Raw genomic sequence first — 20,518 nt, forward strand, 5'->3', positions numbered from 1 at the left:
TGACCCGTGACGTGGCTTCACGCCTGCTGGATAAGGTACTGTGGTACCGGTGCGAAGCGGCCTTCGTGCAGCTGCTCCTGGACCACGGTGCCGACCCGGTCCTGGTGCCCATAGCGCAGGCACAGCTGGAAGAGAGGGCGGATCCCAAGGCACTCAGGGTCTTTCTGGAGGCCAAGAGATGTCCTCGCAGTCTGGCCCACGTGTGTCGGATTCAGATCCGTGAAGTACTGGGCACACATCACCTGAACCAAGTCCATTCCCTACCACTAACACAAGTGATGAAGGACTTCGTGCTCCACCAAAACGTCTTTGAAGGACTGTCCGTTTATTTATTTTAATTTCCTACATTTAGCTCTTCAGTGACTGTTTCAAACACATCCAGGACCAGATATTAAATACCATCAGCATACACCACCTGTAGCTAATCCTAATTGAGAGCTGTGTGTTCATGTGTGCTCGGTTCATCGCACCCCCCCCCCCTCCCCCAAAACGCACACGTATTCTAACTATGACGTGAGGCTCAGTTTGCACAGAAACAGCCGATGGAAGTACTTTTTACTTTTATACTTTATTATATTTCAGAGCGTACTTTTGTTTCTACTTTTACTTGAGTAAACAAGTTGAATCAGTACTCCTACTTTTACCAATCCTTTTTTTTACACAAGTAACTGTACTTCTACTTAAATAAAGAATGTGTGGACTTTTGCCATCTCTGTTCATGCATCACTGGCAAAGAAAAGTAATTTTTAATTGAATCTTGTGTAATGATCCATCTGGGACAAGACAGAATGGGTTGCATCATGGCAAAATAAGTCTTAAATGACACAAATTAAATAAATGACATAAAATAATGACAAATATAAATGTGTACAACTTGCTTTAGTAAGTTCTCGATGCATACATTTGATTATTATGTCTGTATTTCTTTCTTTAACTCTGCAGTCATTTGGAGCCAGACAGATGCTGTAGCAGCGCCCTCTGCTGGCCGCTTGGCGCGTCTCAGCCATATTAAAGAACTCTCAGCCCATCTATGGTGGAGCGGACATAGACTGACACCTAGCAGCAGGTTTGGGGAACTGCGTTGTCACAAAAATCTAGGGACCCGACATTCAAATTTCGGTACATCAGTGATGTCACATGTAATAGTATACTGAATTTTTTCCTCAGAATTCTGACATTAAAAATGGAATGCTGACTTTTTTCTCAGTTTTCTGAGTTTAATCTGAGAATTTTGACTTTAATCTCAGAATTCTGACTTTTTCCCCTCAAAATTGACAACTCAGAACTAAAAAGAAAAAGACACAAATCACAAGTGGCCCTAATCCTCTGTGAATTTTAAATAACACACAATTGTGTGTGGTGTAAAAAAATAAATTACCCCAAGGTTGGGAACCACTGCTGTACAGGGCAAAAAAAAAATATATATAATTTTTTTATGATTTATAATTTATGTGGAAGGCATATGGTGTAACAGTGACTCTCAACCTTTTTCATATCAGACCATAACTCAATCCACATTAAGGCCACCTCCCCATTTGATGAGGACTCAAATCTAATATTTTTTTTTTATTGTCAAGATACGATTTTGTCCAGAACCCCATGTCTATCTGTGTTGTAGTATGTAGAGAGAGAACAGTGCAACTATGATCATAATGGTGAAGTGAACAAATGCACAACTTGTGAAGCCAGGACTGCACGTTTTTTTATTTTTTATTTGCGATAAAAAATAGGTAGAAGATCTCCCTTTACAAATATACAAGGGAACTGCAGCACATTGTGTCAATCTGTACGGAATGCAAGTGACTGCAGTGGAGTTAACATGGAGTACAGAAATACACAGAGTAAGAGAAGAGGGTGAAACGTTCATTAAATAAAACATTAAAAAGGCCTCCGAGTTACATTGATATACAGATAAATCACCCAAGTTGAGATTTCACCGTACACATACACTTAAGGGCATAGCATAGAGAAAGAAACCCCCAAAAAAACAAAAACAACAAAAACATCAACCATAAAACTTAAGTCTCTACCTTTCGCAGAGATATGCTACAATAGGACAACAGAGGGAAGGATGCATTTTTTTTTAAATATATATCTAATAGGAATATTCCTAAACGCAAAATCTCCCCTCAAATCGTATGGAGCATGTAGTGTTTAGTTTCAGTTGATTTCAGACTTTTGTTGCAGTAGATTTCAGACTGTAGTGTGTTAGTGACGTATAGACCGAATCAGATTGTTTACAATAACGTCCAGGTAGAAAACTCCTGCGTCACCTAAAATGTGATGGCGTGGAGCAAACAGGGGCGGGGAACAACTGACATAAAGAGAAGGTGGTTAAATCTAAAATACACATTTGATGCCTTCATATCTCATTAATAACACTTTGACTAACATTACTTTGGAGACCTAATTTACCTGTTGGGCCACACACAGAATAAAAACAATTACAGCTTGAGTTCACCCAAAACTAGCAGTTAGTCCGACCGTTCTGTAACACCTTGTAAAACGGACTTTTCAACAGTAGTACGAAAGAAAGAAAAAAAACATCCACATACTACAGCCAAACCAATACATTCATTATCAGTCATAGTGTTCTGGTGCCAAACCAATACATTCAGTATCAGTCATACATAGTGTTCTGCTTTTGTTTTTTGCTTCATATTTCGGTAGGCGAGTGTTTTGATTCTTGAAGTGTGCGATGTGAGACAAGTTTTGTCACTGTTGTGGTTGTGGATGTGGCGTGCCACAGGGCTCTCTTGCAGGCCCGCTTCCTTTCAGCTCATTGGAAATACTGCATGGTTTATGGAGGAGAACTTCACTCCTTTCAAGTTTGATTCTGTCCTGCTCCTCAGTTGGTTCACAGTTTTTGGTTCCTTCACAACATGGAACGACTCAAAACTGACCTAGATGAAAACGTAACAGCTAGGCCTGACTGCTTTACCCCGGCCCTCAGTAGAGAACCAGAGGTGAGAGGTCACTCGGTGCAGATAAGCGTATCGTAGTTTAAACTACTCCAGTGAAAGGACCTGGACGGGACACGACAGACGACACAGAAACGGGGGAAATCCCCATGCCGGCGCTTCAGGTCCTGTCGGAATATCTCTAACTGCTTAGAAACTGGGATGTGTTTTCAAAAAGGCCATGCTCCCAGAGGGCCGAGCTGCTGCTGAATGAGTGAAGAATGAGTTTGTGATTGTGAATGAATCGCTTCACCCCCGCAGCCGGCTGGGCGGGGTCACCGCGGCCTCTTGCGTGTGACGAAGATCAGGACCCTGCGGATGGCGTTGAGCCGGTCCTTCAGGGAGGTCATGGACAGGATGGTGAGCTGGGCTCGGTTCTCCAGTGGCAGGACAGCGAGCAGCCACCAGCTCCAGGCCGGGCCGCTGGGACTGGCCTGCAGGAGAGAACACACACACACACACACACACAGGATGAGTGAACTTTCTTTTATCAAACCACAGTGCTATCGTTAAAAAGCCATGGGCAACGCCAACAAGAGGCAAAGTCAAGATATTTCCTTCATCTAAACCAGTGATTATCAACCTTTTTCATATCATGGACCCTCACTTAGTCCACATCACAGACCCCCATCATCACATAACAGAAGATATGATTTTGTCCAGAATTCCATGACTGTATTCATGGTAGAGATAACTATGATCAAAACAGTCACTCTGCTATATTCTCTAATTGTGTTCACTTCTTGTAAATTAAATAATAATAATAAATAATAATAATAATAATAATAATAATAATAATAATAATAATAATAATAATAATAATAATAATAATAATAAATAATGGGTTTAAAACTTCATCAGTTTGTAGGGAACCTTCAAACCCCACATTGAGAACCATTTTTACATTGTACAGCACTTCATTTCAAAATAATTTTCTACAAATCAGGTGGACTCTTTATTCTCCAATTTAAAAAGAAGGAAGTAAAAGTTGTTTAACCATAACTGCATTTAAATTAATTGTCACATTTAGTTGCACATTTGCATAGTCAGCATTCCCCTCCATTTCAAGAAGGCAATGGTGAGCTGGCAACCAGTTTCCACATCCAGTACATCCTCCGTCAATGGGCAGTGGGGTACCTGTGGGTCGGGGTCTTTGCTGGGCAGGTGTCCAAAGTGGCTGAGGATCTGGTTCTTCATGTTGTCTTTCAGGGAGGTGAACCAGCTGTTGGCCTGCTCGTACACGGACTCATGCAGCTTCAGCAGCTCCGCCAGCTCCTCACCTTCCACCTGACCACACACACACACACACACACACACACAATACAGAGTGAGGTTTCAGTCTAATGATATTAGACTAGATTATTAAATTAGATTAGATTATAGCACAGCAAGGTGGATCACATTGCATTGGAAGTCAGGACACACACACACACCTTGCGGTCCTCCAGGTACTCGATCTTGGCGGTGTTATACCCGTCTCTCTGGCCGTGGCTCAGCACCTTGAAGCGGGACACGCCGATGGTGTCGACCACCGAGCGGCCGTCGGGGAAGAACTTCACGTCGCGCACCTGCAAGAGCGTTCAGATGCTTATTTCTATTCGTGCACTCTGCTTTGTTTGATCACGTCCCGCCACCCCGACTCCCATTTTCTCCCCAATTGTACTCGGCCAATTCCCTGGTCGTTGCTCCACCCCCTCTGCCGATCAGGTGAGAGTTGTAGACTAGCACATGCCTCCTCTGACACATGTGCAGACGCCAGACGCTTCTTTTCACCTGACAGCGAGGAGTTTCACCGGCAGGACGTAGCGCGCGGGAGAATCACGCTATCCCCGCCGGTTCCCCTCCCACTCAACCAGAGGAGGCACTAGTGCAGCGACCAAGACACATACCCCAACGGCTTCCCACCAGCAGACATGGCCAATTGTGGCTGTAGGAAGTACGCCGGGAATTGAACCCGGGTCTCCGTGGAAGTAGGGGAGTGCTTTTACCACCACACTAAGTTATGGGGTTCAGAGTTGACAAGGCGACACACGCGCTCACCTCCAGCATGCAGCCGTAGTCGGCGAAGCCTTTGAGCGGGTCGGCGATGCACATGCCAAACTGCTTGGTGCCGGTCTCCATGGAGCGGCGGATCATGAGGCGGTAGCGGGGCTCGAACACGTGCAGCGGGCAGGTGATGGTGGGGAACGCCATGGTGCAGATGAAGATCGGCACTTCCTGGTTCAAGCTGCAGCAGAGGGGCAGAATGGAGGTCAGAGAGACACACGCTGTGTCTGTGTGTGTGTGTGTGTGTGTGTGTGTGTGTGTAGTGTGTTCATTGCAGGTATTCATTTAGTTTGACAGTTATTGAGAGTTGATTTGAGTAAAGTTGTGGACCAGTGATGACATTCATGCACAAATGGCATCATTGGCATCAACTTTAACTCAAATATAAACTCAATAACTGTCAAACTAAATGAATGCCTGCAAAACCGTTGCAAAATAAATCAGCATTGTTTTTCGGTGAATTTCTCCTTTGAGGATTTCCTTCTTAAATGCTACCTGGAACTGAATTTACATTTTTGGTTTCTGTCTCAACACGTCATCAAAGCTCACACACTCTAAAAAGAGCAAAAAAAAAAAAGGAAAGGCCAGCAAAAACTCAATTCCACTCAAGTCCTCAAGTCCAATTGTTTTTAGTGGATAAGATGCATACTTAAATTGTTAATATTATTATTTGTACAGAGAAGTGCAAAGAAACCTGTCGTTGCACGGTGGGGGGGGGGGGGGGGGGGGATTAATAACTGTACTAACGGGCATCTTTGTTGTTGTATGCAGCTGATGTTTGTATAGGTGAAATGTTACTAATTACTATTGTGATCCTGTGATTTTTGTGTTTAAACAGACAGAAATAGCCATTCAAATGTCTGAGACTGTGTGTGTGTGTGTGTGTGTGTGTGTGTGTGTGGGGGGGGGGTACTAACTTGGACAGCTCCTTCATCTCTTCCTCGTGGATCTTCCTCCTCTCTGCCAGCTCGTCTCCAAGGTGACGCTGCAGCACTTCTTCCATCAGCAGGGTCTTGTTGAAGCCCCTGGTGGCCAGGTACTGTAATGACAACACAACCACTGAAACCTACTCTCATTCCCTACTCGACTCACGTCCACCGTTTGTCAAATGCCTTGTTCCATAGAGTCCATGGTAAAGCCTCTCGCGGGATCGACGCCTGCAACTTGGGCTCATTGGAGTCATTTGACCTCAAAATTGATCCAGTCAAGGGATCATATCTATCACCACTTCATTATTACTTTATCCCCACTTTGGGGTGTTTGCTAATAGTCATTTGTTTGCTACATCAGTTAGCTAGCCATCTCGCTAACATTAGCGATTCATATAAAATGGCCAAGGCAACATAAAAGCTTTAGCTGGCTCTGAGTCTGTATCACCGGTATGCTGTTCCAGTGTGAAACGATTAAATGTTTCTTTCCAATCGAAGATACACAATAATATGTGGTAGTGAGCCAATAGCTAAAAGGAGGTCTGTGCTGTAAACCGTGACTCACATCTACAGCTCGGGCAGCGACAGTGTGCATGTGCGGCTTAGATCACGTAGGGACACCGTGGTCCAGGAGAGAAAGTAGCAGGGGTCCAATACTGTCGTGAGTCTTTACCATGGAGTCTATTGAGTCTAGCTTTAGCATCCTTATAGCAACACCAAGGGCTTTGATAAAGAGTTAACGCAGGGCGAGTTGGGAATGAGAACAGGTGAAAAATCATATTTCCCCATAACCCGCAATGCTTAACCTAGAAGACCGAGACAGCCACCTGCGGCAAAAAAAAAGAAGCTATTGTTCTAAAATATTTACATTAAATACATTACGTCATTTCGCAGATGCTTTTATCCAAAGCGACTTACAATATCACATTGTTGTGATTTCAACAGTACGGTAGTTAAATCAACTGAACAGAGTCTATGTCAGCTAAGACTCTTCTAAAAGAATAGAGTAGCATTTGTAGAAAGTAGTTTGAATAGGAAGAAGTAACATTAGTTGGATTTTTCTTCAGAAGAGAAGAAGAGGAAAGATGCTCGTTCATAAAGGTCTCAGGTGGAGCCTGAACATGTGTTTTTAGTCTCAGCTGAAATATAGGCAGTGATTTGGCCGTCCTGATCGAAGGGGGGAGCTCGTTCCACCATTGTGGTACCAGGGACGAGTAGAGTGATTAAAGTGAGTAAAATGTGGAGGAGTGGAGGGAGTGATGTGAGGTTTGGAACTTGACCATAGATTGCAGATAGAGTGGAGAAGTCTGGTGTACTGCCCTGCAGGCCAGTACCAGTGTCTTAAATTTGATGCGTGCCCAGATGGGAAGGCAGCGAAGGTCCCGGAAGAGGGGAGTGACATGAGAGAATTTAGGACCTAATCCCACATAACAGCCTGACCTAAAACCACATAACAGCCTGACCTAAAACCACGTAACAGGCAGACGTAAAACCACGTTAACAGCCAGACATAGAAATGATGTATGGTTCGAAAAATTTAGGTTAAAAATAATAACATAATAGGCGCCTCAAAAATGGCTCTAGGTCTAGGGTTAATGTTGTTATTGTTGAATTTTAAATTGTGGAACTATGTGCCTCAGAGAGATCCTCCTTGCAGAGGGGGCAGTTGGGGTTGTGGTCCAGGCAGCGCTCCAGACATCTGAGGCAGAAGGTGTGTCCGCAGGAGGTGGCCACCGGCTCGTAGAAAAGCCTGGGGGACAAACGACACACACACACACACACGTTAACATACTGGACTGCCTGACTCACATTGGCATGATATACGCAACTACAACAGTGACTACAGTTTGAGGCCCTGGAAATGATCGGCAAAAAGTTGCATTAAAATTCACACAGGGCATGAGCAGGGTTCCCACACTCACTTGGACCCCTAATTTGTGTTTTGGGGAATTCAAGTGTGTAATGGCCAATTGGCCATGTTTTGGGTTCGGACATGACATTGGTCAAACTTAGACACCATAGAGGCCTCATGTTTGACTCCTGATGTCAAGTCAAGAAATCCTGGTGATATCCTTAATATAAAAAAATATCTCCATCACAGTTTGGTCCAGAGAGCTGGGCAATATTGCTCAATTTCCATTTTTAACAGAATCAAGGGCTTTTTAATGGCCATCCATCCATTTTCAAAACAATTAAGGACTAATTTTTCCTCTAATCCAAACTTTTAGGGATTTTCCAGGCCTGTGGGAACCCTGAATGAGGGATAAACTTAATCCAACAAATACTGTTGGTCATAAGTGTACATATGCGTAGGGTACATACCGGTATACATGCATTTGGTGTGTGTGTGTGTGTGTGTGTGCGTGTGCGTGCGTGTGTGTCTGTGTGTGTGCCATTACCTCATGCAGAGGGAACACTCCATGTCTCTAACGTCCAGCAACTGAGTGGGCACCGCCCTCTGCTGGGAGCAGCTCGCCTCATCTGCACAACACAACACAACACAAAACACTTACTGCCCTGACATCTGATATAACTGCAATGCATCTGTCATTTGTCATTCCTTACTTTACACAAAAGAAGAATCCCTTTTGGGGCTGTGCAAAAAAAATTGACAGATAGAGCAATATATCGCAATATATTTTTCTACAATGCTGTATCAATTTTCCAGAAAAATATTGTGATATTTATTTGTTTATTTAAATGGATCCACATTAGCAGATGCCTGAGTGGCAGCTAGTCTTCCTGGGGTCCAACAGAACAACATACATGACACAATGCTCAATGCTCTATATGAGCTGCATTCGTATTTTCCATTTTACTGATCTATTTATCTTGAATTTGAATTCATGACTTATACCAGTTGTATCTTTGATCTCTTGTGTGTGTCATATATTTGTATTTAAAGTATATAATGTCCTTGTCCTATGTGCTGGATTTGTGTTGCTGGGAGTGCCATAGACACATATCCATTGCATGTAATGTCATGGACAATAAAGATGTATCTCTCTTTAATGTTATGTTGGAATGCTCTTCCTACCTGGTCTGAGAAGTTTGGATGGGGGGCTGAAGCTGGCCGAGGCCCCGTCCACGCTGTGTTTCCTCTTGAGGCCACCGGGGGGCGCAGGCAGCGCTGCCAGGACAGCAGTTTGAATCTTACTGCTGTCGCCTGGCCCCTCTCCAGCCCCTGGCTCAGGGGACAGAGGAGCCAGTCTGGAGGACGAAGTGGAGTCAGACGCCGAGCGACTAGGAGCACTGAACTCTGAGTCCTGGACAGAGAGAGAGAGTAGGGGTTAGAGCGACTAGGAGCACTGAACTAGTCCTGGACAGAGAGGGTGTGTGTGTTTGTGTTTGTGTGTGTGTGTGTTTGTGTGTGTGTGTGTGTGTGTGTGTGTGTGTGTGTGTGTGTGTAGTAACCTGTGTGGCGCAGTCTGGTCTCAGTGTGAGCGGCCGCAGTGAGCTGAGCAGGGCGGTGGGTTTGAAGAGGCGCGTGGCCGCTCCGCCCTGCAGGGGGTGCAGTGGCGTCGGCACGTCCTCCCGCTCAAACACCGAGGAGAACACCTCACTCAGCACCTGGAACAACACACACACACAACACAACCACAGGTCACCGCGCTACACTTAACTTGAACTTAAAAGGTACTGTAAGTCATTCTGGAGGAAGTCAAAATGCCTAACAAGTGTTTTTGTTTTCTCCCCCCCATACCTTCTGAGCCTCCAGTTTGACTTTGGTCCAGTCAGGCTTGAGGGCCACACACAGGAAGTATTCCTGCAAGGCCTCGTCGTTGCATCCCGCTTTACTCAGCGTTGTGGCTTTCAGGTAGTGAGACTGGACACACACAGGGGACAGAAAAACACTGCTGGGACCCACATCCTCAGGTATATCAGGAGCAACATATTAAGACCCAGAATAGAATACTGGGAGGGCAGGAGAGCAGCAAATACCAGCATCACAGCATGTCGTGCTGTTAATGCTGTAATACAGCATCTTCTTAGAATTTAGGATGCATTTCTACATCTCACCTTTGGCCAGACTTACAGACAGCACTTTGTGAAAGTAGTAGCTCACCTCCTTTTGGCTTTTTGAACATTTTGTCCAAAAATTAACTATGAATTTATTTCAAAATACATTTATTCTGGATTGTTTTTGTCTTCTTCTATGCAAAGCAAGTGTTCCAAAGTGAAAGCTTTTCTTAATAGGCTTTCTGTGGAATGTCTTGTAATTGTAAATAATTTGGTTTGTGGTCTGCATTTTTTTTAAACACAGAATATATATTTTTGAATATTTGTGTACTTTATGTACACAGGTCTTAGTCTTAATGGGACTTATCTGGTTGGATCCAATCAAAACGGAAAACAAATGTGTTGAAATTTAAATAAGATTTAAATAAAGACATTTTATTCACCATATATTCACATGCTTTGCGTCACATGGGCTGAATTAGGGATGCACCAAGATATCAGCCGTATATCCGTATCGGCCGATATTGACTGCAATCGACCATCGGCAAAAAAAGAAAGAAAAAAGATGCCGTTCACTGATTGCAGTGGCTGAAATTTATCAGTTGGGTCACTTCATTTGTTGTTGGTTTGTTTCATAATTACATGACAGTATAATTTAATTTGTGGTCATTCAAAGATAGTGTGATGCAGGGCTCAAAAGACTTTAAAACAGCTCAGTTATTTGTTTATAATGAAGATTTCTTTGTTTCCCCGTCAGAAAAAAAAGAGACTCGGCCTCAGCCAAATTGTTATTATAAACATCGGTAACGGCCCAGAATTTTGCAATCGGTGCATCCCTACCCTGAATAAATGTATTTTGAATTAACCTCATAGCCCGCCAAAATGTGCCAAAAGTCAAGGGAGATGAATATATGTGCGGTACTTTGTGTTCCAGTCAAGCCTTGTTTGGAATGGTTCACTGACTCACTGACTATTCCCAATGGGTTTATCAGTGAACTATAATGGGGAACGATCAAACTAGTTTCAAACACTACCTCTTCTCCTTTGCTAAACACGACAGCATTGCATTGTGGTATATGGGAGAAAATGTAGGGTACATTCTCTGTTCACTAGACATTGCAGTGATTGTGGGCATTCTATAGTGAACTATTATAGTGAATCAAATTAACAGTTGAGAATTTGGACACTCGTAAAAAAAAAATGGCGAACACACTATATAGTCCACTATTTCTATAATAGGGAGTGGTTTGGAACCGGGCTAGTGTCTCACCTTTGACCAGAGAGGTTTGACCCTGTCTGTCTGTCTGTCTCTGTCTGTGTTCCAGTCTGTCTCACCTCTGACCAGAGAGGTATGACCCTGCACAGGCTGCTACAGCCTGTAGAGGGCGCTGTGGGCTAGTGTCTCACCTTTGGCCAGAGAGGTTTGACCCTGTCTGTCTGTCTGTCTGTCTCTGTCTGTGTTCCAGTCTGTCTCATCTCTGACCGGAGAGGTATGACCCTGCACAGGCTGCTACAGCCTGTAGAGGGCGCTGTGGGCTAGTGTCTCACCTTTGGCCAGAGAGGTTTGACCCTGTCTGTCTCTGTCTGTGTTCCAGTCTGTCTCACCTCTGACCAGAGAGGTATGACCCTGCACAGGCTGCTACAGCCTGTAGAGGGCGCTGTGGGCTAGTGTCTCACCTTTGGCCAGAGAGGTTTGACCCTGCACAGGCTGCTGGCGTCCTGCACAGCCTGGCTGAAGCTCCTCATCTCCATGTGCAATTCTGCTCGCTGGCTCAGCAGCCGACCTGTAGAGGGCGCTGTGGACAGCGGGGAGAAACACACACTCCATCAGGTCAGTGGATATGGCTGGAGGGGAAGAGCAGGTTTTTCTAGGTCTAGCAGAAGTAGGCCAGCGACGTAACACACCACACGTGAGACCTACTTCATCTGGAAACGTGCTACGTAACCGTTTGCTATATACAATAGCCACAGAGCGTGGCACTGGTCACGTAAACATTTTATAACATGTTACATGCACAGGGGAGGTTAGTGAAGCCTTTGATTCATACTAGTGTAACTAGATAGATAGGTAGAGATGCATTTTGATCAGCTTCCTCCCCTGAATGTCATCATTCTTTATTTTTAGGACTTCCAGGATCATTTCAGGCTGGGATGTGAGAGTTTTGTCAACAAACTTAAGGATTTTAATTACTTACTATAGATTAAAAAGTAGCAAAGTGTTTTTTTGTAAGACTAAATGTTTTATTCAAATGTTGATGACACCTCATTTTGGAAAATCATTTGGTGTTTTTTTGCCTTCACACGCTGAAGAAGGGCGGCTGCCCCGAAACGTCCGTGTGGCAATAAATATTCTTTTAACTTGGAGTGCTGTCCTTATCCTTATTTACCTCATTTTGGAACCAATCTCTCTCTTGAACCGATCTAAATGAGCCGACAGCCAACATCTCGGCAACCCTTTCTATGAAGGTCACGTCTATAATGCATTATGGGCACATTCATTCATTATAATGCATTTATAAGGCTTTATCAATTTAGTTTATAATCATGCATGGCAACTTATAACAAGGTTGATAAAGTATTAAAAGTTTTGGACGTAATGTATTATAATACACATCAATAATACGCTATAGCACAACTTTGTGAGCTTTAAGTAAAGTCACAGCACTATAAGGTTATTAGCAATTGTATGATACTATAACACAGTTATGAGGACTTATGAGCAGTATTTGCTGGCTGCAAGTAAAGTGTAAAACAAAACATATTCTTCATTCAAACACTGTTGTCACTTTGGCATGGCGGTATAAAGCATTACGAATGCTTAACTGATAATACATATGTCCACCACTTATAATACTTTTATAAATAATCGTTTTATAAAGCCTCATAAATGCATTATAATGTATTGTGAATGTGCTCATAATGCATTATAGACTATAGAGATTTTTTTATTTGGATATCTGTCGATACCGATACTGATTCCGATACGAGAACTCTTGGCAACTCTCCCAAGGAGCTGTTGCTTGCTTCCACTTTTACACAGTAGCTGGCTCCTAGTGTGACATCATGTAGTATTTTGGTTTGGTAATCAATTATCTCATAGCAATACCATGAATGGACTCTGGATCGGAATGTGGATCAGCGACGACAGTCCGATATCCGATATGTGAATGACATCATATCGTCACCGGATACCGATATCCCATCCCAATTATAGACGTGCCCTTCATAGAAAGTGTTACCAACATGGCTTATGTAAAGGGGACCTTAGAGCAGTTTTTGTTCCCCCCCATTTTGGCGGTGGTTTCTGAATGATGACGCGCTCCGCACAGTGTCTCTATGCCATAATATGGAAAATACTTTTCCACTTTAGTTCAGTAAAATTTAATATGTATATATAATTATAAAAATATTTAGTTATCTGTTTTGGCTTTTCCAAAGGTTCGTACACAGACATGGAGACAGCACCCAAGGCCACCCCCCCCCCCCACACACACAACAAGCCAGGGAAAACCTACTGTACTGGTATCTAACAAAGACACACTGTCCAGCACATCATGGATGACTAACTCAATGGTGTGTTCTAGTCTCGCAGCGCTCCATGTTGTACGGGCCAAGTCGGAGGTGTCTGATCATAACAACAGGCTTGTGTTGCATGGAGGAGTCCCAGTGTTTTGACACTGTTGTTTTTGGCTGCGGTGTCGTTTTAGAGCCAAAACTGGGCCGATACATGTTGGTATTGTGGTATTGTAGAGTCAACGAATCGCAAAAAACAACAACAACTGATTTTGTCAAAACATGATGAGACTGCACTTGGTGGATTTCTGTCATTTGTAATTGCGGCAGTACGCCGATGTGTTGACAATTTAATGTTAAATATTCTCTACAACTTTATTGATCGCCCGAGGGGCAAATTGAGTCATGCTACAGTTGCTCACACTCAGGCATGAAAAAATATAAACGTCACACATTATAAGAGGCATAAGAATGTACCATAATCAATCAAATATAAGTTACTTAGCCTATGTACAGTAAAGTGTCACAAGGATATTTACCATTTGTAAGTGAAATATCTGAGGTACATACATCCTTATATACCGCAGAGAGAGTATAGTGATAATAATAATAATAATAATAATAGTTATTTGTTTAAGAAAGCAGCCTTTTGAATACCTTTGCATCGCACACAATCTACATAGAAAACATCTATTTTCATTCCAGCTTAAAAAAATCACTATCGGCCGTCTATTGGTAATCGGTGAATTCCCCCCACTAAAATCCATATCTGTCTCAAAAAACCTGTATCGGTCGGGCTCTAGTACCACCTCTGCTTCATTTTGAGCCAGGAAAACCCCTGCTAACTGTTACCATACCATATCATGCTGCTAACTGTTACCATACCATATCATGCTGCTAACTGTTACCATACCATATCATGCTGCTAACTGTTACCATACCATATCATGCTGCTAACTGTTACCATACCATATCATGCTGCTAACTGTTACCATACCATATCATGCGTAGAATCAGGTAATTTAAAAGTTCCTTATGCAATCGATCGAGTTTGTTAATTCATCTTTTAGTGCAACAGCACAAACTTTACCGGCATTTGGCGCTTGGGAATTTCGGATCCTGGACCCGTTAAGCGAGTTTCTTAAGAACCCCCCCCCCCCCCCCCCCCAAAGGTTGGATGGGTCTGCCATCTTCCCACTCAGAAGGAGCAGAAGGCAGAGAAGCTGAGTCAACCCCCACAACAGGACCACAGGAGAATACTTATCCACAAATCCAAAAATATTGTGCTACGACCAAACACCCGCAATATGCTGATTTATGACGAGGTTATGATTGCGATATGAAACAAGCCTCCTACTGATTTAGAGAGAGGTGGACACCAGCGATGATTCAGAGAAGGTGGCCACTGACACTGATGAAAAGCAACATGTGGTTATTGAGTAGCTTAACAGGCAACGTACACCAGATGCATTACGGCTGCGTTGCGGATCCGGCAAAACTACCGGATCGACTCTTGCCCATGTTAATTGATGGGCGATACATGCTGTATGGAAAAACTACGCAATCGATCTATTTTTGTCGGATCCCGCATACGTCTGACAGATTACATGAGTGTGGGTCTACTCTGTTCGCAGCCGTACCGCATCTGTTCCGGAGGAGGTGTACATTAGCCCTAACTGTAGACCACCCAGCTGACATGTGCAGTTTGGGGCCAAGCCATAGGAAGAGCAAACAACCATGCAGGATTTGTTTTATCTATACTTGCACAGACAAGCCATTTGTTTCTCTTTGTGCTTTTTATTATGTTATCACGTATTATTTCATTTCTACATGCCATCACTGTAAATCAACTCAAATGAAAACATAGCTATAGGACAGAACGCAGTGCGCCGCGGACACAACACAGCGCGAGCATCTTTCAGTGCTGGTAAAGGAACCAGTCCTTGGATGGCTGTAGTGGAGCAGGGCCAAGATGCTCTGTACTGGTCTGCGTCGCGCATGCCACTGCCAGCAAGGCCCCTGCCCCCTGTGTTGGGAGAACACTGGCTGGCCTGGCAGCGACAGAGCAGCCAAGGCACTCGGTCCACTCCACACAGTGGACCCATTCCTTCACCAGACAGAAGGTCGGCGTGAATCCATATTGATCTGCAGATCAGTCGGCAGAGAAACGCCCCCCCCCCCCCCCCCCAATTTGGCTGACACTTCTATCCAAGGCATTTTACACTAACAGGAGCATTTTCTCAGTGTGGGAGGCCCTGGTGGGATTATAATCCCCAACTCTGGCAGTGTTAGGGTTTAGGGGGCAATCACACCTAAAAGCGTTTGTACAGGTGAGGTGCATCACCTTAAAAAATGCCTAGGCTAGGCAGACCGCGCTGGGCAAAACAGCTTGGTGCACGACCTGTGGAGCACGGAGGAGCAGGGCCGCGTGTTTGATTCTGATATGTAAGCCGAAGGTGGGAAGGTTGTTCAACTTCTCTCCCATTCAAACTGAGCAAATTGGATTAACGAAAGAGACGGCTACTCTCCATGTGAACAGTTGTGGGTCTCGGTCTGAGTGTTGAGGTGAGTAGGTTTAGAGTTGAAGGAGCATTGCAGAGGTGTTATATCACCCCCTTATACAGCACAGCCCATATGGCCTCAATGTATGGTTACCCAACCTATCATAAACAGACAGCTTCAGCGCCAGAGGAGGGGGAGGGTTGAGGGATAAATCCAACACAACCAATCACAAGAGGAGGGTGTTAATGCTATATGTAAGCATTATATAAAAATGAATAACTCAAACTTGAACTAATAAGTCTGGGATAATTCAGGCAAAGCCTGAAATCTCTTCAAAAAAGAAAAGAAAAAGAAAAACACACCTCCTCCCTGTAGCTGCTGGATGTAAAAACTACAGGTTATAAATAGAAAATAGGGTATGAATATGTGTGACTATCCATCATAGGAAAACAGGGTGCATGAATAAGTGTGCTGCTTAGATAATGAAGGATGGGGTGTCATGTAACGTCTGACCTCAGTTGTGTTTAAATAGGTGAGAGGGGCGCCCCCTATGGGTGACACTGGGACATGAGAGAGAGAAAAGTAGGTCACTGAGACAAAACACTTCAGTTTTGACAAAAAACAGTGTTATAAAACACATAACGGCATGATTTTATAAAAGACATAAAAAAACATTTCTAGTTGTATCTAAGGATGCAATCGGTATAAAGTAGCCTACATTTACTCAAATACTGTACTTAATGTATCCGACAGCTTTAGTTACTATTTACTTTGCAGATTCGGATACAAAATACAAATGAATCAATCAATTATAGTATATCAAATAAGGCTGTATTGGTCCCCAGGGAAGAATTCACAAGCTACCCATTAGTATGTAAAGTAATATAAATTAAAATCAGATCCACATTTACGAGCTGCAGCATTAAAGCAATGAGCACATTCGTGCATCAATAATTATAATCCAACAATCGAATATTATTCTGGAATGGACCAGGCTGCATAAAGGGTGTGTTTACTTTTGGTACTACTACTTTAAGTATATTGTGATGCTAATACTTGTGTACTTGTACTCTCAAGTAACATTTTCAATGCAGGACTTTTACTTTTAACAGAGTATAAAGTGTGGTATTACTACTTTTACTTGTGTAAAAAAGAAACGAAAACGAAAACATTGATTCTTCCACCACTGTTTTGTATGTAGGGATGCAGTGCTCTCTCACCTAGCTCTACTGCCATGTTGTACTTCTCCAAAGCATCCTTGTGGTTCTGCTGTTTCCACAACACCTCTCCATCTACCCAGTGTCTCCTGGCTTGGATCTCAGTCGCGAACCATTTATCTAGGACGCCGCTGAGAACAACGTTTATTCTCAGTCCATCTTTTTTGTTCAGTTTATGCTTGCAATGCTTGCAGTCTTTCACAGAGTCGTCCTCCAAGCAGCGTTTGCAGAAAGTGTGACCGCAGTCCAGAGTGGTGGGCTCATGAAGCAGGCACCTGCAGAGGGGGCAGGAGAACAAGTCCAGGGCCTCGTCCTCCACGGTCTCTCCATCCGTGTCGAAGCCGTCTTCGCCGGCACCGTGTTTAACATGCTGCCCGTGTGTGATGTTCACCAGCTCTTTCTCGCGGAGGGTACGGGCGATGGTCTCCACCAGCAGACGCAGCTCGTCCGACCGCAGCTTTCCCAGGCTGGCCGACGTGCAGTAGGAGTCCAGCGCCTCGGAAATGCGGCCGGCGCGGGCCAGAGAGTCGGCTTTGCGCAAGCAAAGGCCACGGTCCGGCTGCTGGAGGTCTTGGAGCTGGGAGCTGTAGATCTCCACAGCAAAGTTAAAGTCTCCGGCCCGGTTGGCCTCTTCTGCCACCTCCAGCATCTCAGGACATATCCCCGCTGCTCCCGGGTGGGAGAGCGGGTGGACGAACAGCTCGCCCTGCTGATACTGGATCTCCATCTTCAGCAGCGGAGGAAAATGCGATAGGAGTCTAATTCTAACTAATTCACATGAAATGCTTTGTCCTCGAACGCAAGACCAGACAGATCCCGATTCTTACCGCGGTTTCTGGGTACTGAATATAGGTTAAGTCTCATTCCGAGTAAGACGAACTGAAGTAAAATAAAATTGGCCGTCTGTCTAAACACCGTTGGTCCGCGTCTCGGTCCCACAAAGAGCTCACTGTGACTTCTGCATCACCAAAGGCAGTAGAGGATGCGGTTTCCTTGCCAACACTAACAGCGCTCCTGTCCTCTCGCGGAGCAGGGGGGCTGTGTGTGTCGTTTAAAGGTCTCAGCTCGCCAGATCTCTCTCGCCCCTCATAAAGTAGGAGGGCGGTCCAATCTCACTCGACGACAAATGACAACTTGCATTGATTGTATTGTGGTTTTATAACATAACAGTGTTATTAACACTGACGGCAACACTGAAAAGCGAGTCTTCACTATGTTGAGGTTGTTTTGTCGGTCAAATCCTAGCTGGCTCCTTTCTCCGTTAACTTCAGCGAGGAGCAACATACGCTTCATTGCCATTTCTCTAACGCTATGGCGCTAGCTTGCACTAGTTACATAGACAGTAAAATACTTTTTAAAATACTTGGTGGTGAACTGGAAGTGGGGGAGAGTTTGTTAGTTAGGAAAACACTGGAGAGTATTAATTTGCTTAACTGAACGCGCAGCAGTCTGAGCGTCACTGGTTTGACGTCACAGCAGGTTAGCTTCCACCGACCGTCCCCGCTAGTCAAAACTGAACAAACGACCTCTTTCACAGTCGATATTCCCAAAGTCTTTAATTTACCGAACTCACAGCGACTCACGGACGTCATTTTCTCCTTCTAGAACCGTGTAAACGCCGATAAAGGCCCAAATGTGTGTCTTCGAGATACTCCATCTTGGTCGCTAGCCAGCTAGCTTAGCTTGACCAGCTGCGGCCCGTTGTTGCTAGTAGGATTTCAGAGATAATTTACTCAAGCAGACGCATGCAGTCACGTGACGCCTGGGGATGATTCCCATTGGTCCGCTATATGGCTCACTTATATAACGCAATGAAGACTGCTTGTATAACCTTTCGACGTCAGCAGTGAATAGCAGGGTGCCGTGTTTCACCACCACACACACACACACACACTGCACCGCAGTAATAATGCTTGCAACACGCTGTCACATAATCACACGGAGAGGCATTGAGCATGTAGTGAAATCATTTCATGCATTTCGTGTCTGGTTTTACTGTCGGGACGGGACTAAACGATTTGTCTTCATCCTGCAGGTTTAGACCCCAGGAGGATTGTGTAATGCAATAAGCAGCCAGAGAGTATTTCCCACTCTTGTTTTTGAGCTAGTGTTGAATTTTAATGACATACACTTAAAACGCATGCTCATAATTTTGAGTCATATAATAATAATTAAAATAAAGAAAACATCAAAGCATTTCCATGATGAATTAAGCCATTAATTGATGCTTACACATCATCAGCTAATGAAAGGTAGGCTATGTTTAAACAGAATGGGATCATGTCTATGTTCCCCGGGTTCTATATTCTCCGTTTTTCACTAACCTCTCCCAGCCCCCACGCCAAACCTAACCTCCCCCCATGCCTAAACCTAACCTCCCCCAGACCCTAACCCAAAACCTAACCTCTCCCACCCCCACGCCTAAACCTAAGTTCATAGAAAGGGTTCTATTGCTGCCTTCCAGACACCTGGGACGTGGGTGTTTCCCAGTGGAAAAGTCCCACCCCCCACCTTCAAAGCATTCCAGAGCACAAAGGCAAAACGCAACCAAGAAACATGGCGGACCGCGACAAACTTTTTTTTGTTTAGCAAATAGCAAGACAGCTTAACAAGGAGTAGAGCACCATCCTTACATATTTAAATGAAAATGAGGAGCAGCAATGACACATAATGTAACAGACTCTATTATACATTTTATTAAGGCACTTAATACTTTGGACTACATACTCCATGTTGCGGCCATTGTTGTGTGACGTCAGACAACTGGTTCCCAGCCTAGTGGGGGTAGATTTTTTTCTCCCAGTTTTCAAGTGGGAGCTCCCACTTTGAGTGCCGTTCCAGCGCACTTTTCCTAATAGGAGGCCAGAAAATCTGAAGGTCCCAGTTGTCTGGAAGGCAGCATATGTTCCCCGGTCCCACAAAAACGGGGAACATAGGACCCGGGGAACATAGGGATGACCCCAACAGAATGAGTCATATATGAATTACTATTAATTATGTAGGCTAGGTCTATGTCATCATGGATTAATTCCTCGGCAACACCTAGCATTAATTAATAGCCTACCGTATTCAAATCGTGCATTCCTTTATAACTGGGAACTGGTAATCTTACGGTTCAAAGGTCATGAGCTGGGATGGTGACGTCACTAGAGTAGGTATTTCCCATTCCAAACTCGTAGGAGCCTCTTGTGCGTTCCTTTATCGCAAAATAACTGGGCTGTGGAGGCTAAATGACGTCACATCCGTTTTGTTAGCATTCCATTTGCAGAAAACTTGAGCTGGGAAGTTCACTGTTCACTGGTCAGATCCAGTCGCTAGCCAGGCTAGCCATTGTTAGCAATAACAGTTGATAACATGGCATTTCGTAGCATTTTGCGCATACAAACACTGC

At 44.2% G+C, this 20,518-nt stretch overlaps 1 protein-coding gene across 1 annotated transcript; it reads right to left on the bottom strand.

The window, feature by feature from the left end:
- Nucleotides 1–1,735: 1,735 nt before the first annotated feature.
- Nucleotides 1,736–18,737, bottom strand: lonrf2 (LON peptidase N-terminal domain and ring finger 2). The gene is made up of 12 exons (XM_083639325.1): nucleotides 17,131–18,737; nucleotides 11,573–11,691; nucleotides 9,639–9,761; nucleotides 9,350–9,505; nucleotides 8,973–9,201; nucleotides 8,335–8,416; nucleotides 7,571–7,685; nucleotides 5,924–6,045; nucleotides 5,001–5,187; nucleotides 4,394–4,528; nucleotides 4,098–4,247; nucleotides 1,736–3,394 (listed from the first exon to the last, which is right to left on the bottom strand). The coding sequence occupies exons 1-12, from the start codon at nucleotides 17,852–17,854 to the stop codon at nucleotides 3,236–3,238; spliced, it is 2,301 nt and encodes a 766-aa protein (XP_083495451.1). The 5' UTR covers nucleotides 17,855–18,737; the 3' UTR covers nucleotides 1,736–3,235.
- Nucleotides 18,738–20,518: the final 1,781 nt, after the last annotated feature.

This window comes from Poromitra crassiceps (assembly GCF_964638095.1).
Source record: "Poromitra crassiceps genome assembly, chromosome: 6".
NCBI lineage: Eukaryota > Metazoa > Chordata > Actinopteri > Beryciformes > Melamphaidae > Poromitra > Poromitra crassiceps.

Coding starts and splice junctions, on each gene's coding strand:
- lonrf2 (XM_083639325.1), bottom strand. CDS start 17,854: ATGGAGATCCAGTATCAGCAGGGCGAGCTGTTCGTCCACCCGCTCTCC. Junction 9,506..9,638: donor TCAAACTGGAGGCTCAGAAG/GTATGGGGGGGA, acceptor GTGTTGTTCCAG/GTGCTGAGTGAGGTGTTCTC. Junction 8,417..8,972: donor ATCCAAACTTCTCAGACCAG/GTAGGAAGAGCA, acceptor TGTGTTGTGCAG/ATGAGGCGAGCTGCTCCCAG.